This window comes from Electrophorus electricus, chromosome 11 (assembly GCF_041902795.1).
Source record: "Electrophorus electricus isolate QZ-2024a chromosome 11, ASM4190279v1, whole genome shotgun sequence".
NCBI classification, from domain to species: Eukaryota; Metazoa; Chordata; class Actinopteri; order Gymnotiformes; family Gymnotidae; genus Electrophorus; species Electrophorus electricus.
This window is the reverse complement of record NC_137507.1, coordinates 27902501-27917500: the sequence shown is the minus strand read 5'-3', so window position 1 is coordinate 27917500 and position 15000 is coordinate 27902501. Positions and strand designations below refer to the sequence as shown.

The window sequence follows — 15000 nt, the reverse complement described above, 5'->3', positions numbered from 1 at the left end:
CTGACAGCACAAAGCTGTCTGTGGGGTGAGACCAGGGGCAGTCTCTCAACGAGCTGCCCCACCAAAACGGACTGGGAAGCAAAATGTGATGGGCAGTGCCTCCCCGACAAAAATGATGCTCCAGTGAAACAGTTTTCTTTTGCAGCAGATGCAGGTATTCGGGCGGGGTTTGTGGGGGGGTGTATGTATACTTACCACAGCAGAATGTACAGCCCCTATTCTGGCACAGGCCAGCATGGTCACCACCAGCTCTGGGATCATAGGTAAGTATATGGCCACTCGGTCACCTTTCTTCACACCTGAACAGGAAACCAGTCACTATGTTCATTCAAGGTTCATTCAAGCCCATCTACTTCCAGTTAGTCATCTGTCTGGTCACTGACAGAGGCGAGCAGAAGCAGACAGGGACTTACCCGTCTGCTTCAGGGCGTTGGCACATCTGCACACCTGCTTCAGCAGCTGCCCGTAGGTGATGGTCTGATGATGGGCAGGCAAGTTCCCCTCCCTACAGAAGAGTTTCAGTACCCAGTCGTCAAGAAACGTTGGGTGTAAAAGTCAGGGCTGTGAAGTCACGCTGCATAATTCACAAGGGGGATTTCTACATTAGAAGAGGTAAGACAAACTAATTGCTCGTATACCTAATTATTAACCTAATTGTCATGCGCAGATCTGGCATGATGGCCACCTTGGCCTGCTCTTATACCAGCGGTGCACCCCATTTTCAGGAGAAGATAACATGTTCCCTGGCACCCAGGCCCGTATCGCATTTAGACGGTAGTACTTGTTCGTTGCAAAAGGTAAAAGAACAGCCAAATCACCAAACGACGATATGTCACACACTGTTCGAAGCTTCGCTGTTTGGTTTGGCTCCTGCCACGTGGTACAAGTGCCGTGTCATCCTGGAACACGCGTGCACGGAGTGACTGTGCAAGCGAATGCGTGCATACTGGGCTTCTGCAGCTGTTCGACGCGATCATAGAGGAGGGGTTGTTGACAGGCAGCCCAACCCAAAGTGACCTTGCAGCTGTGACAAAAAGCATTGCCTCACGATGCGCTGCAGCTAACGAACCCTTCCTGAACCTCATTTCCTGGAACTCCTCCGCGCGTCTGCAGTGGTCCATGCAGCCTTAAACAGGGACAGACACGATGAGACAGCCAGAGCCTAAACGCATGCAACGGCTCTGGGTTAATGTCTAACTGACCCCTGGCCCCCCAGGTATCCAGTCAGAGGAGAGGTTGAGCCAAGACCAGGGACAGTCTAGAAGAGGGACAGATTACTGTAGGGTCCAGTCTGATTGTGTCCCATCATAACATGTTTGGCTTGTAACTAAGTGAAATTTCTGTGTAAACACCTGAAACCCCTACGGTATTTGCTTAGAGATAATGCAAATAGATCCTTCATTCATCATCCCTTTGACTATGGCTTGACCGTTGTGGCACAATCTGTGGTTGATTATTGCCCATTGTTTAAGAACACTATAATTATGATAACACTTGCATTTTACATGGTGAAGAAGGGAGTTGGGAAACTTTAAGATGCTTTATAAAGGTGGAGCACTGTTCCCTGTAAAGGTTTCTGGAGGAACAACCAAATTATCAAAGCTTGCCATAAAGGATTATAATCATACATAATGTCGATCGGCTCCTACAGATTTAAATATACACATATGATGTCACATTAGATTCAGTTTAACTGTACTCGGGTTAATTCAACATGGTGGAAGAAAAACGCAAAAATATGGTGGGTGGACTTCAGGTTGTCTGAATTATTGTGACTGTCTAGAAGCCCTATTGTGTGTCTTCCCATCAATTTCATATATCATGTTAGTTTCTCCTAACTGAATGGACAACGTTTTGCTGAGTTACACTGTGGGTGCCCAGACTGTGTGAGGTGCAGTTCTCCTGCAGAGGCCTGAAAACATGATGTGACCTGTGCGCTCTCTCGTACGAGAACGGTCCAAAGCCGGTTCGCTCACCAGAGGTACGCGACTTTCTCGCCGAGGTTCCGGTCCAGCACGTTGCGATCCAGCACGTTGTAACACATGTTGGTCTTGGCTCCTGCCATGAACTTCATGCTTATGTTTCCCTTGGTGACATCAAAGTTGAACTGCAGTATCTGGCCTGATGGAGACTCCTTCCAGTAGAACTCCTGAGCCGCGTCCCTCCAGAACTCTGCGGGGGTCAACAGACGTGCACAAGCTTGGGATAACACTATAACATAGCCCCACAACCGATGTCTGTTTGTGTTGGCCTGTAGCGGGGAACTCGTTTCTAAGCTGTCTTACCTTCGGGTTCCTCGATGGACCTTTTGTATAAGGCAAGGTATGAGTTAAAATTTGGCACGTGAGCGTTCATTTGCAGATCCTCTGGGGGGTAGTATATCTTCTCCTCTTTGTCCTGACGACCTGGGACCACCATGACTGTCAGATGGCTGTAGGATGGAAAGAAGTTGACGATTCCACACTCCTTAGTGCTGTACCTCCCGAAGGCGTTAACGGCAGCGATCTGCCCCGTAATTCAGCTATGAAGCGCTTTATGGTGGCAGCCCGCCTCGGTTCATGAGCCAATCGCAGCGCTCCGTTTGGCACTCCTACTTTTTCACTGGCCTGACGAACTCTCTCCTGCTGGCCCCATTACGGAGGCGGACGCGCTTGAGACGCGCAAGGGACGCGCAGGGGACAGTGGTCGGCGGACCGACAGAAAAACTCGCCTCCTCACCGTCCAGTGTAACACATTTACAGAAAAGTTCATCTTTGTCATCTGTGGTACACATCTTCCTATTTGCTTTTTGTTGCTGATTTTTTTTTTCAAAAAAGAAGGCTTCAAAGAAAAAAAAAAACTTTACAGAATAGAACGTGTTGGCTGGCCATAACGTGCATGCCAAAGCCTTTAAATTAAATTCAACTAGAAAACAGTGGTTTTAGTCCCCATGCAGTTTGGTAGGCGCATAGAGTTGTGCGCTAATCATAATTTCTAAAGATCAACATAAAGAGCTAATGATTGCATAGCTGTTATTGCACAGTAATTATATGGAGCTGTGCCCGTTTCACTATAATAAGACACTGACGCGCATTTGCCTGTCAGGGTCGAGTTTGCATGCGCAGTACAACACGCTATCCGTTTTCGATTACACGGCCTGGAGAGCTCAAGCAGACCCGCTGAATCGATCTCACGTCGTTCTCGTGTTGATGTCCGCCATCGTAAATCCAAGAAGCGCCGACAAACATGTTATTATCCTCTGCGCTTCGGTCAGCGTTGTCGCATGCGGTAAGTCGTTTCAACGCGTTACATTTCAATGCATAATATTTCGCATACCTGTGGGAAACGGTGTTGTTTTGGTGTGAATCCGGAAAGCCAAGCTGTGACATCCTGCAAGGGCAAGCTAGCATAGCTGTGCTAGTTAATGGCAGTGGGTTACAGCTCGGTTCTTTTAACTAAATTCCTGTTCCTGTGACACGTTCAACGTTGTAAACACCTTGTAAACACGGCGACAAGGCTCAGCGCGCAACGTGAACGAACCACGACTAGAGGTGGAGTTTGGTTTTTGTCGTAGTTGCTTTTTAAAACAATAACCCCCGTCTCGCCTTTCGTGTTCGCAGGGCACGCACGTCCGCAGCCTACACCGGTCTGTCGCCCGCGCCGCAGCAGGAGGGATCTTTGTGGTACCAACTTTTGGCTCTTTTGTTTTGACATGTATTTTATAGCATTTAGATGACCTACAATTATGATTGAGTACAACTTGAATAATTGAGGGTTATGGGCCTTGCTCGGGGACTCAACAGTGGCAACCTAGCAGTGGGGGGACTTGAACCAGCAACCTTCCGATTACTAGTCAAGTAACATATTTTGACACATTAATGTCATTCAACAAAGGCTTTATTCTTAACCCTCTGTCAAGGTTCCACACTAACCAGGATTTGATTTAGAAGTAGGCGAGGAATTCAGTGGATCTTATTAGTAGCGAAGAGCTTTTTTTTGGGGGGGGGGGGCAAAGGGTTGACTCTTACTGGTACACCTGCTGAGGGCAGAATTTTATCTTTAATCTTCTATGTTAATATGACGTGGATTTGAAAGGTGGAAAGGATGTCACCTGCTTTCTGGAGCAGCTTTTTTAGGTCACCTTAATATTGAGCCAGTCAAGAGGTCACAGCATCATCATGATATATATTGGGTATTTAGCGTTGTCCCCTAATATGACAACCATGTAAAAAAAAGTCAGCGTCAGAGCCGACCCACACGTGGGTCCGTTCCTCAACCCGGTGCTCGGGTTCCACCAACTAGACTGCTTCATCCAGCTACCAGCATCCCTAAAGCAGGAAATGAAAAACACCGAAGACCTGGGAGCTGGGTTAGAGCAAAAATATGGACTGTCTGGTGGGTCCTGAGGTCAAGGTTGAGAAACACTGCATAAGAGCTTGATAGGAGCTAGAAATGGAGCCTAGACATGTGGCTAATTGAAAGCTGTTAGTCAAAACTGGATTAAAGTGCTAGATTAAAAAAAAAAAAATCTGATATACATAAAACATTGAGAGCTAGACTAAATATAATCTGTCTGAGGTCCATCAAAAAATGGTGGCGCGCTAAGAAGCATTCTGTTCAAGGGGGAGGCATCTTGTAGCTTGATAGCTGAAACCCTGTTAGGTTTGAAAAGTAAAATAAAAAACAAAGAAGGTGGTTTGTGGGTGGCAATGTATGGAAGGAAAGAAAAGTGATTGGTTGTTAAGATTGGATGTTAAGATGGAGATGTGTAAATGTGGTCCTTTGTTCAAAATCATATTATACAATCCTGTATTCTAGTATATATCCTCATTAGGAGAAACACAGAAGTGATTTAAATGTGAGATGTGACAAACTGCAGCCCACATATAAGCAAAGCAGTTTTGCCACTTAGATGCACAATGTGCATTTGGGTTGGACATTGTGTCAAACACATTTTAATGCTTGCTGTTTTGGACAAGTTTTCATAACTTATTAATGGTAAAACCAATTCATTCTCACAGAAAGCAGCTTTAAACTAAGTTTATTCAGTAATTCAAAGACAGAATAATTGTCTTTAATTTTATTTCAGCATAAAGATACACCAGAAAATAATCCAGACACTCCATTCGAGTTCACCCCTGAGAACATGAAGGTGAGCCTGCATCTTACTCCCAAGTTATAAGGTGTTGGTGTTGTATAAGGTGTTGGTCTTATACTGTACCCGCATGTTCAAATATAAAGTGTTGGTCTTATACTGTACTCACATGTCCAGATACAGGGTGTTGGTCTTACACCGTACCTGCATGTCCAAATACAGGGTGTTGGTCTTACACCGTACCCGCATGTCCAAATACAGGATGTTGGTCTTACACCGTACCCGCATGTCCAAATACAGGGTGTTGGTCTTACACCGTACCCGCATGTCCAAATACAGGGTGTTGGTCTTACACCGTACCCGCATGTCCAAATACAGGGTGTTGGTCTTACACCGTACCCGCATGTCCAAATACAGGGTGTTGGTCTTACACCGTACCCGCATGTCCAAATACAGGGTGTTGGTCTTACACCGTACCCGCATGTCCAAATACAGGGTGTTGGTCTTACACCGTACCCGCATGTCCAAATACAGGGTGTTGGTCTTACACCGTACCCGCATGTCCAAATACAGGGTGTTGGTCTTACACCGTACCCGCATGTCCAAATACAGGGTGTTGGTCTTACACCGTACCCGCATGTCCAAATACAGGGTGTTGGTCTTACACCGTACCCGCATGTCCAAATACAGGGTGTTGGTCTTACACCGTACCCGCATGTCCAAATACAGGGTGTTGGTCTTACACCATGCTCTTGTGCTCTACCCACATCCGATGCGATGCCCTTTGTGATGCAAGTGTAGTGAAAGCTGTCCCAGTAAAGAACAGACTGCAAGGAATGTCAAGATCTAGACATAATTGACAATTGTGGATTTTTGTATTTCACTGCCACAGCAACCATTATCTAGGTGAGAGAAAATATCCACAGATAACTTGGATATAAGTACCAAAAAGCACGTATTATTGAACATACAAAAATGGCATTCATGTATCTCTAGTTTTTCCATAATAACCGAGGGCAAATAGAACTTAGGTTTCCTGGGCAACCAAAGCTTGGCATCGGAAGGTATGTCGTCCCACCAGAGTCCGTTTCCTGGGCAGGTCAGCGGGTCACACTGGAGCCCTTTGTCAGACAGGCAGCAGTAAAATCCCCGGTGCCCGATTGGTGGTGAACTGAGCGACTTACTGTTTACAGTTTGTGTGCTAACGTATACGTTTTGTTTGGTGGTAGAGAGTTGAAGCCATAATCAACAACTATCCCAAAGGCCACAAGCAGGCTGCCACCCTGCCTGTCCTGGACTTGGCCCAGAGACAGCACGGCTGGCTCCCCGTCTCGGCAATGAACAAGGTAAAAACCGCCGCACTGTGGCAACCGCGGCTGGATGTTAGAATAACAGAACGTCTTAGGAGTATATTGCGTGTGCTGTTGCATTTAGATGATTGGCTGCATGGCTTGGTCAGTTTTTAGGAAGGGCTGAGGAAATTAAAAGGTTGGAGTTGTTTACAGGCTGGGGTGAACTCTGCTCTCTTAGATCATGAGTTATGCTGTCAGCTCATGAAGTTTGATGCTGTGAATATACAATCTACATAGTAAAAGAGCCTGATAGTCATTCGCCTTTGTCATTATTTTGAATAATGGATTATAATTAATTAATAAATAATTATTCATTATTGAATAATGGATGAAAAAAAGGATTTATACAGTTTTGTCATTAGGCAGTTACCATGTGGTTTGCTTTTTTTGTTAGCTTTTTTTTTTTGGTCATTGTAACCAAAACCAAATTCGACAAAATAATCTTTATAAAGCTACATATCAGAAATTATTTTCATGCTCTGTGACACAGTAACTCATCTGAAGGTCGTCTTGTTTTCCAGGTGGCCGAGGTCCTGGAGATCCCACCGATGAGGGTGTACGAGGTGGCTACATTCTACACCATGTTCCTCCGCCAGCCGGTGGGGAAATACCACATCCAGGTGTGCACCACCACGCCGTGCATGCTGTGCGCCTCGGACAGCATCCTGCAGACCATCCAGAACAAGCTGGGTAAGCGTGCAGTGTCCCCACCCTCCACCAGGGGGCCATGTTAAGCGTGTGAGGAGTCTCTGAAGGGTGGCTGACTTTACTGAGCTGCTCCTTCCTGATCAGAACAAACTGGAGTCACAAGGTCCACCTAGTCTGTAGCCTCATGTATAGTATCTCAGTGGCTGTGTGTGTATAATATATACGAATACACACACACACACACACTTAAAACCACCACCTGCAAGAACCTTTAAACATCTGTCTCCGTGCACAGTGTTGACTGTCCATCAGTTCTTCAGTGGTCAGTTTCTGACTACAGGGCTGGTTGGTGGGATATGTTTAGCTGGCAGACTACTGTCAAGTCCACAGTTTCAATGACCTTCACCGTGCCTGATGCTAACATATCAGCATTACCGTCATTACCCTTATGTCCTTTGGTAAGGCACTGAAATGCAAATCAACAGATCTGCAGCCACCTGTAACTAGGCATGCATAAAACACATCTACAGAGCACTAGTGAATGTAGGTACAAGTACAGATTTCCAATTAAGTGGTGTGTTTGTGTATGTACATCATCCAGGCAATTAGTGATACATTATCATCATGACACATGGATCATGATTCAGGAAACGGTGGTTTTTGTTTTTTCTATTTTGGGCTACATGTGTTCTTAATTATGAGTAGTGAAAAGACACCATGACAAGTTATTACACCTAGTATCAAAAGACTTTGGTCAGTTAATCCCACTTAAATATTTTTATGCATCTTAATGTAATAGTAATAATAAAAAAAAATACAGATGTACAAATTTAATTTCTCCACCAAACATGGACACACACAAATTAAATTTAATACAGCCGCACACAGGAGATTAGAATTAACTGACACTAAACAAATACCAAGCTTTCCTTTGCATAACCTGTGACATAATAAATGCATTACTTTACATTGTTAATTAGAATGACACTGTGAATAAATGCATATACAAATGCAGTAATTAACACTTGGTAAAACGCAGGGTTAGTTTAATTGCTGCATTTGTGATTTTTTTAATCGGAAACATCCTTACATCTCTAAGATTTATTAGTTATATTTGATTCTTCAAATGCCTAAAACCACCCCTTTCCCGTCCTTAGGTATCAAAGTTGGAGAGACCACACCAGACAAGCTGTTCACACTTATAGAAGTCGAATGTCTTGGTGCGTGTGTGAACGCCCCGATGGTTCAAATCAACGACCTCTATTATGTAAGTACGGTTATTCAGGTTTCCAAGCACATTACAGATGAGAGCACTCGTACACAGCCCTCCAAACGGCTTCGTTTCAACATCAGCTCTAAGGGAGGTTCTGCCCTGGCTGGCCTTTCTAAGATGCAGATGGAGATGATGTGTGCATTTCCTGCTTGTAGTGCAGAGTCCCGTCTCGTTGTTGTTTTTAATACGGGAGTCCCGTCTCGTTGCTTTTAATGCGCGAGTCCTGTCTCGTTGTTTTTAATGCGCGAGTCCTGTCTCGTTGTTTTAAATACGGGAGTCCTGTCTCGTTGTTTTAAATACGGGAGTCCTGTCTCGTTGTTTTTAATGCGCGAGTCCTGTCTCGTTGTTGTTTTTAATACGGGAGTCCCGTCTCGTTGTTTTTATTGCGCGAGTCCTGTCTCGTTGTTGTTTTTAATACGGGAGTCCCGTCTCGTTGTTTTTATTGCGCGAGTCCTGTCTCGTTGCTGTTTTTGGACATGCACGCACCCACTATGTCATGCTAGTGGTCACATGCAGAACACAAGCAAGTTACAAGTGCTAAGTGCTAAGCCGACGACATACAGCAAAATGTATTGTTGAATTTGTTAAAGATTGTGATTGATGATCGTACTTAGTACTTCCCTTGGAAGTAAAGCCTAACAGACATGTTTCTCCTGACTGACTCATTCTGACTGCAAAAGTAGTTTTTCACCCTGCTGAATAACTGTTGTGCTGGTATCATAAATGGAATATGAGTTATTCATACAGCAACCTCAAACCATGAACAAATGCCACTGAAGCATTAATACTCTATTATATACTATAATATTCTATATAATATGCCTTTATGGATGTCTTATGGATTGCCCTACACGTTTCTACTGATAGTTCAAAATGCCGTAGTCCTATAATACTGTCCTCTTGAATGGCAGTCTAGTTAAAAGGACCTCTTCCTTTGTGCAGATTTTGAAAATTAGATACCAGCAAAAAAAAAAAAGTTATATTCATTTTTACAGCTACAATAATACACAAGAGCCTCCTGTACTGGAAAAAAAAAGAAAGACATGTTAATCTTCCACGATCACATCTGAAGACAAGAGGTGTTCTTTTATGTGTGTGTGTGTGTGAGTGTGAGTGTGTGTGTGTGTGTATATATATGTGTGTGTATATATGTGTGTGTGTGTGTGTGTGTGTGTATATATGTGTTTGTGTGTGTGTGTGTGTATATATATATATATGTGTGTGTGTGTGTGTGTGTAGTAATGCAAATGCAAAGTCATTTTATGAAATATGAACTAGTGACTCAAAGAGCTGTTGGACTGATAGGTAAATTCCGTTCAGGGTCTGCTTACGTGAACCAGAACTGCCTTCGAGCTGCTGGGGAGAGCAGTGGCATTCATGGTGACCTCACAGTTAAATGGAAAGTCAGTCGCTTGTTGGGACTCGGCAGCTAAGAATGGGCTGGCTGGTTCCACTCATAGGGTTAATAATCAACACCGTTTTGAGCTGCTGGCACAACTTGATTTTTGCTTCCTATCTGTGATGTAGCTTCTTCTATTAATGCTCCTGAAACTAGTGTGGGTGGGGGGTTATGGAGATTTTGAGTTGAGTTTAAATAACTGAAGTGCTAACCGACTTACTGCTGGTATAATAGATGTAAGAACGTGTGTGTGTTTCCTCGTCCCCTACTACCCTTGGCCAGTTCCCACCTATGCTTTAAACCTCACCCTCGCTGCATGAGGAATGTGACAGCTCATGTGTTTCCTCCGCAACAAACCTCACCTCTCGCCGCCACCTTTCAAGGACGCTGTGCGTCAGCCACGTGCATGCTGTCAAATAGGTGGCCTCCGTAGGTTAGCGCTTACATCCACAACGACGGAGTATTGAGGACTTCCGGCATGTGCAGTGAGTGTGCACTCCTGGGCCCCATGCCACAGATGCCTGTATCTCCATAAAGGGAGCAGCTCAATGCTGCAGCTGGTTCTAGACTTGTGCCTGCAGGCTAAATGGGCCAGTGAACCACATCTCCTGTGGACTCGCACTCAGGAGTCACACTTTCACAACCAGCGTCCAGTGGGAATTGACTTGCCAAGCTGCCGTTTGTGGACAAGGGAGTGGCTGGGTTTCAGAACGTTCAGCGAGTAATCAAAGCACTGGGGGGGGGAACACCCGCGTGATTCACGAGGCTGATCCCCTGCGCCGGCGGCACACGGCAAAGGGGGAGCATGTAACCCGTTTACGAGTGTGTTCTTCCCCTATTGTTTCCCAGGAGGACCTGAAGCCTTCAGACATTGAGCACATCATCGATGAACTAAAAGCAGGCAGAGTGCCTCCACCAGGGCCCAGGTACGGCGGGCCTGCCCGCTTTAGGGGAGAAATGACTAGAAAGGTCATCACTTTTGTTCTGTGTAATGCTTTCCAGTGCAGTAAGAGAGAAAGGCAGTCGCCAGCGTAGGTTTCTGTTCCTGATGATGAAACGTGTTGTGATGACACATGAGCATGTACTTGTCTTTTCACTAGGACCAGTTCTGTTGTGGAGTTTTAAGTCTGCCTCAGATTTGGCCAGATCTAAATGTCCTTTTAATTCTTCCACCAAGCACATTTTTGCCCAGACTGACAGTGTCATTTGAAAATGTCTCTAATGCATTTAAACATAATCTCTAAACAGCTTTCTTGACCAGTCAACAACCCTATTTTTATTTACACAATGTATGCATTTACCAGTCACTGATATCAGGTTTCCTCATGCAATTACATATCTTTACTTGCAATTTTAATTAGTTAACTCCACAAACGCACACGATTACAATTGGGAAGCTTTAAATACATTTTGTTTGGAGAACAACTCGGCACTGGCTATACTGACTAATCACAATCTTTTTGTGCACAGGAGTGGCCGTTTCTCCTGTGAACCCGCTGGAGGACTGACCTCACTAACTGGCCCACCCCCTGGCCCTGGTTTCGGGGTCCGGTCCGACTTATAAACACCTGAGGGACCATCTGCACAACGGGCTCCTGCCTGGCTTGACCTGAGTTCTTATAAACGTCAATGACATTTATAAATGTAAATAAAATGTTAGTAACTGTAGTGTGGTCCAATTTGTTTTGCACCCACACCAGCTAGGAAAAGAATTTTTTTCCCCTCATAAAATATTAATGGATAAAACCTCCACTTCACACAGTCAACATCCCATTTATGTGGTATAACTTGTGTAAGTGCATAGATATTTGGAACCGGGTGTCAATGTGGTCTGAACTGTAAAATGTAAAGGCCGCTGTCTTAACTAAAGCATTAGTTAATGTTAACAACAGCCGATATGCTAATGTAGTATTAATCTAGGATATAGCAATGTGGACATTCAACCAGAACTGGGTAGCTACCTATTCAAAACCAATGTGCGGTGTAGCCACATGAAAAGATGACAGCCGAAAAGCGTTCCGACACGAATCTTGTCTTTATTACAAATGCTGCATTCATACTGCCAGTGTGGATTACAAATTATGCCTCATTTCGACTATAACGCAGCCCCTTAAATCAGTCAGCCACCCGTGATAAGATGCGCTAGATGCTACGTACTGGTGCGCTCGCCGCAAAGCACCGGAGGAAGGCACGGCGTGCGCTAAAGCCGCTGTAGCGTGTTGCAGTGTGCGAGCGCAGCTCCAGCCGTCAGCCTCCTCGCTCGTCTAGCCCGTTCCCATCCCCCAGACCGCACTTCTCCCCTGCGATTTGAGCTCGTTCTGCAACATAACGGCGGCCAACTGCGCACGCGCGACTGGTTCTACATCATGCAAATACCACTGCGCCACAAACGAGCCGGCGCGAGATACTGAACTCCGAGCTAAAAAAAAACAAAACAAACCCAAAAAACCGCACGCGCGCATCGGCAGACTGCGATCTGAAAATGTGTGAATTAAAAAGAGGAAATAATATTTACTCCACTCATCAATAAATCCGTCGTCTCGACCCTCGGACGTGTTCGAGAACGTTCCCGGTGGCCGCGGCGTCGAACGGAAAAAGATGACGTCAGGCGCCCGAGCGTCACCTCACCCTTTCTCGATCACGTTTACTTTTCTGAGGAGAATTTCGAGCCAACGTTGACGCCAATAAAAAACGCCGCCGCCGCCGTTCTCGCCAGCAACAAACAGCGGCGCATTTATTAGCTAGACATTAGTACAAAATACGGCGTCCGTTTAAAATGGAATATAAAGCTATCCCACGAGCGAGCAGTCGCGAACCTTTTTGAGCTTCTGTGAGGCTCGAGCGATCACGTGGTCGGGCGCGTGCCAATGAGCGCGCGGCGTTGCTGGGCTTTTCTTAGCGACGGCGAGTAACTGGGATGTTTTCACACCAGCCTGAAAGCTGGCCACAAACGACACTCCGTCGTAGCTTAACAAGCATTTTTCAACATTTTGAACGCCAGAACCGGTAGGAATCTTTAACTAGGACCCGAAATATTACAGGGAGATCGAAAAGCGTTGCTACGGTAAGCAGAAAGGACTCCTTTTGGACTTTTTGATTGCATTTTGCTAACCACAGCAAGCTAGCTTAGCTAGGCTAGCCAGCTAACTTCAACGTTGAAGTGAATAGCTAGCTAGTTACCTTAACGGGATGGTGTTGTACTTGCACAAAAATCGTGTCGTATTTGTGTACCGTTGGCTATCTGTAAGCTATCTCTGGCTTAACCGCATTCCGAGCACATGGACGGACAATTTATTTACCCCGAAGCAGCGAGTATCGTTAACGGCTATGTGCGCTACGGCGTGTCGACGACGGAAAGGCAGTGACAGCCAGGTTTGATCTTTCAGGACTGGGACGGAATACGTGCAGTGTTCTCGGTTTGCTAACGTAGCGAGTCATCACAACACGTAACCGAGCCAGGACAGCGCCGAAGGGGCGACGTCAACGCAACCGTGGGCTTTTGTCTGTCCGTATAGGGGTGGCGCAGTCTGCACCGCATGCAGGAACCTTACTAGCTGGCTATCTGGGTTGTATTTTGATAAACCACGTTTACGAAGTGTAGACAATATAATACCGGGGGTGCACGTATTGTAATTTTTCTACAAGTTGGGATTGCAACGTCGTTGTATTTTTCTGACACTTCGTGCATATTTTAAATCGATTTTTAAATTTCTGTTTGTAAATTGTTTTCACTCTGGAAACTGATATGATTTCTCTGTTCTGCTGGTTGCATCTGCGCCACGCGAGCGTTTCTCGTGCAGTAGCAAAACAGCCGTTGTAGCTGTGCAGCATAGCATTTGGGGGTGTGTTGCCACAAAGCTTTATCTGGTGACCGTCCTTCGCGCACAGAAGCCTTTTGTCTAAAGGACGCACCAAGGCATCTTCAGTCGAGAGCACCCTGTACCAGGCATTTCTAATTTTCCTAGGTGTTTCTACACGAATGCTACGTTGTTTACTAGTGCTACAACTGAATTCACGCGAATTTACGCATGCAACTCCTAGTCACATACTACGCACGAGATGTAATATTAAACACATCCCTTTTTCAAAACCGCTAACAATTTGCCAGTGTGTTTCAGATCACGAACATCAACCATGCGACATGGTCAAAATACCTTGTATATAGAGATACAGATTTAACTGTATAACCATAACCTTTATTGTCTTAAGACAGCTGTTTCTTGCTTTTTAGCCTTCTAAGTCACGTGTGTTCTTGTAACCGTTTATTTTCTGAATTCGTGTGTGTGCACGTGCACACGTACCTTTTGACCACGTACCTCCATGTCGTACCTCTTAAGCTGGGGCTCCTTGTCTTTTGAGCAAGGTATTTTTTATTATGGAATCTCAATCAGATTTCTGCATCACTAAACACTTGCAAAATGACACGTTAAGGATTATCCAGAGATATCACTTTTCCACTGGGCCACTGGCCAGCCGATAAGAGTTTGTGGTTCCTGTTGTTTTCCCATTGACCCTCATTTTAGACATTTGCTCATGTGCACAAGGCCTCGTGGAGTTTGTGCCTTTGTGGTGGGATATTCTTAAGCGGGACTTCTAGACTGAAGTGTATGCACTCAGCTTCTCTACTGCTGCATCACAGTAAAAGTGCTTGTGCTTCTTATCATGTGTTGACATTAGATAAATGTCTGGAGATAAACGACACGGTCCGGGGTGGCCAGATGAGCACAGAAAATGGGAAAATACGAGAGCAAGTGCGTTTTAATGTTTAATAAATAACTAATGCTGATAATGGGTTATGCCTTAACATGTGGCACTTGAGGGGCAGTAAACCTTTTCTCCATGCTTGATAACCTGTTGTAAATTATAACTCGGGCTTTACATTCTCATTTTTCTGTGGGTTGCCAAATTAGCATGAAACACATTTTTACATTCACTTTTATCAAGTGAGCCAGAAATACAAGCACACAAATCGATTCTGAAAGGTCATTTAGTCAACAAATCACGTTTTTCAACCAGCGTTATCTGGACACTGAGTGATTTAATGTGATTCATAGAATCTTGGGCTCTTGTATTTACTACAATTAGAAAGATTAGACTTCCTCAGAAAACCATCTGTGACAATAATGAAATGGTTAATTGTACAGTGTGTTAAACAGACAATTGATTTGCCATAAATCAGGAGTAAATGCATGTGCACGACCAGAAAAAAAGATGTAGACTGAAAGATCACATTGGTCCACTCTAAAACACCACT

General features: G+C 44.9%; 3 protein-coding genes across 7 annotated transcripts in view; 2 read left to right on the top strand and 1 right to left on the bottom strand.

The window, feature by feature from the left end:
* acss2l (acyl-CoA synthetase short chain family member 2 like) overlaps positions 1–3609 on the bottom strand; it is an 11588-nt gene extending 7979 nt beyond the window's left edge. For 3 of the 4 annotated variants that reach the window (XM_027017436.3, XM_081723977.1, XM_081723978.1), the window contains exons 1-5: positions 3316–3608; positions 2286–2431; positions 1977–2172; positions 414–505; positions 196–299 (exon numbers count right to left, since the gene is read on the bottom strand). In XM_027017436.3, coding sequence (XP_026873237.2) covers positions 196–299; positions 414–505; positions 1977–2172; positions 2286–2431; positions 3316–3389 — 612 coding nt within the window. In that variant the 5' untranslated portion in view covers positions 3390–3608. Of the gene's footprint in view, positions 1–195; positions 300–413; positions 506–1976; positions 2173–2285; positions 2432–3315 lie in introns of all 4 variants that reach the window. The other variant, XM_081723976.1, reaches the window with a different exon arrangement.
* On the top strand, positions 3111–11414 carry ndufv2 (NADH:ubiquinone oxidoreductase core subunit V2). The gene is made up of 8 exons (XM_027017437.2): positions 3111–3267; positions 3600–3662; positions 5069–5131; positions 6304–6420; positions 6948–7116; positions 8232–8341; positions 10596–10672; positions 11217–11414. Exons 1-8 carry the CDS (start codon positions 3226–3228, stop codon positions 11308–11310), a joined length of 735 nt encoding a protein of 244 aa, XP_026873238.2. The 5' UTR covers positions 3111–3225; the 3' UTR covers positions 11311–11414.
* Positions 11415–12307: 893 nt separating this feature from the next.
* The window catches only part of ankrd12 (ankyrin repeat domain 12), a 30692-nt gene continuing 27999 nt past the window's right edge, over positions 12308–15000 (top strand). For both annotated transcript variants that reach the window (XM_035528219.2, XM_035528218.2), the window contains exon 1: positions 12308–12810. The gene's annotated coding sequence lies outside the window, so the exon portion shown is untranslated. The remainder of the gene's footprint in view (positions 12811–15000) is intronic.

Bases quoted from the DNA above. Each gene is read 5' to 3' on its own strand.
- ndufv2 (XM_027017437.2), top strand. From the start codon at position 3,226: ATGTTATTATCCTCTGCGCTTCGGTCAGCGTTGTCGCATGCG. The intron at 3,663-5,068 runs GTACCAACTTTT...ATTTTATTTCAG, and splicing joins CAGCAGGAGGGATCTTTGTG to CATAAAGATACACCAGAAAA. The intron at 7,117-8,231 runs GTAAGCGTGCAG...TCCCGTCCTTAG, and splicing joins GACCATCCAGAACAAGCTGG to GTATCAAAGTTGGAGAGACC.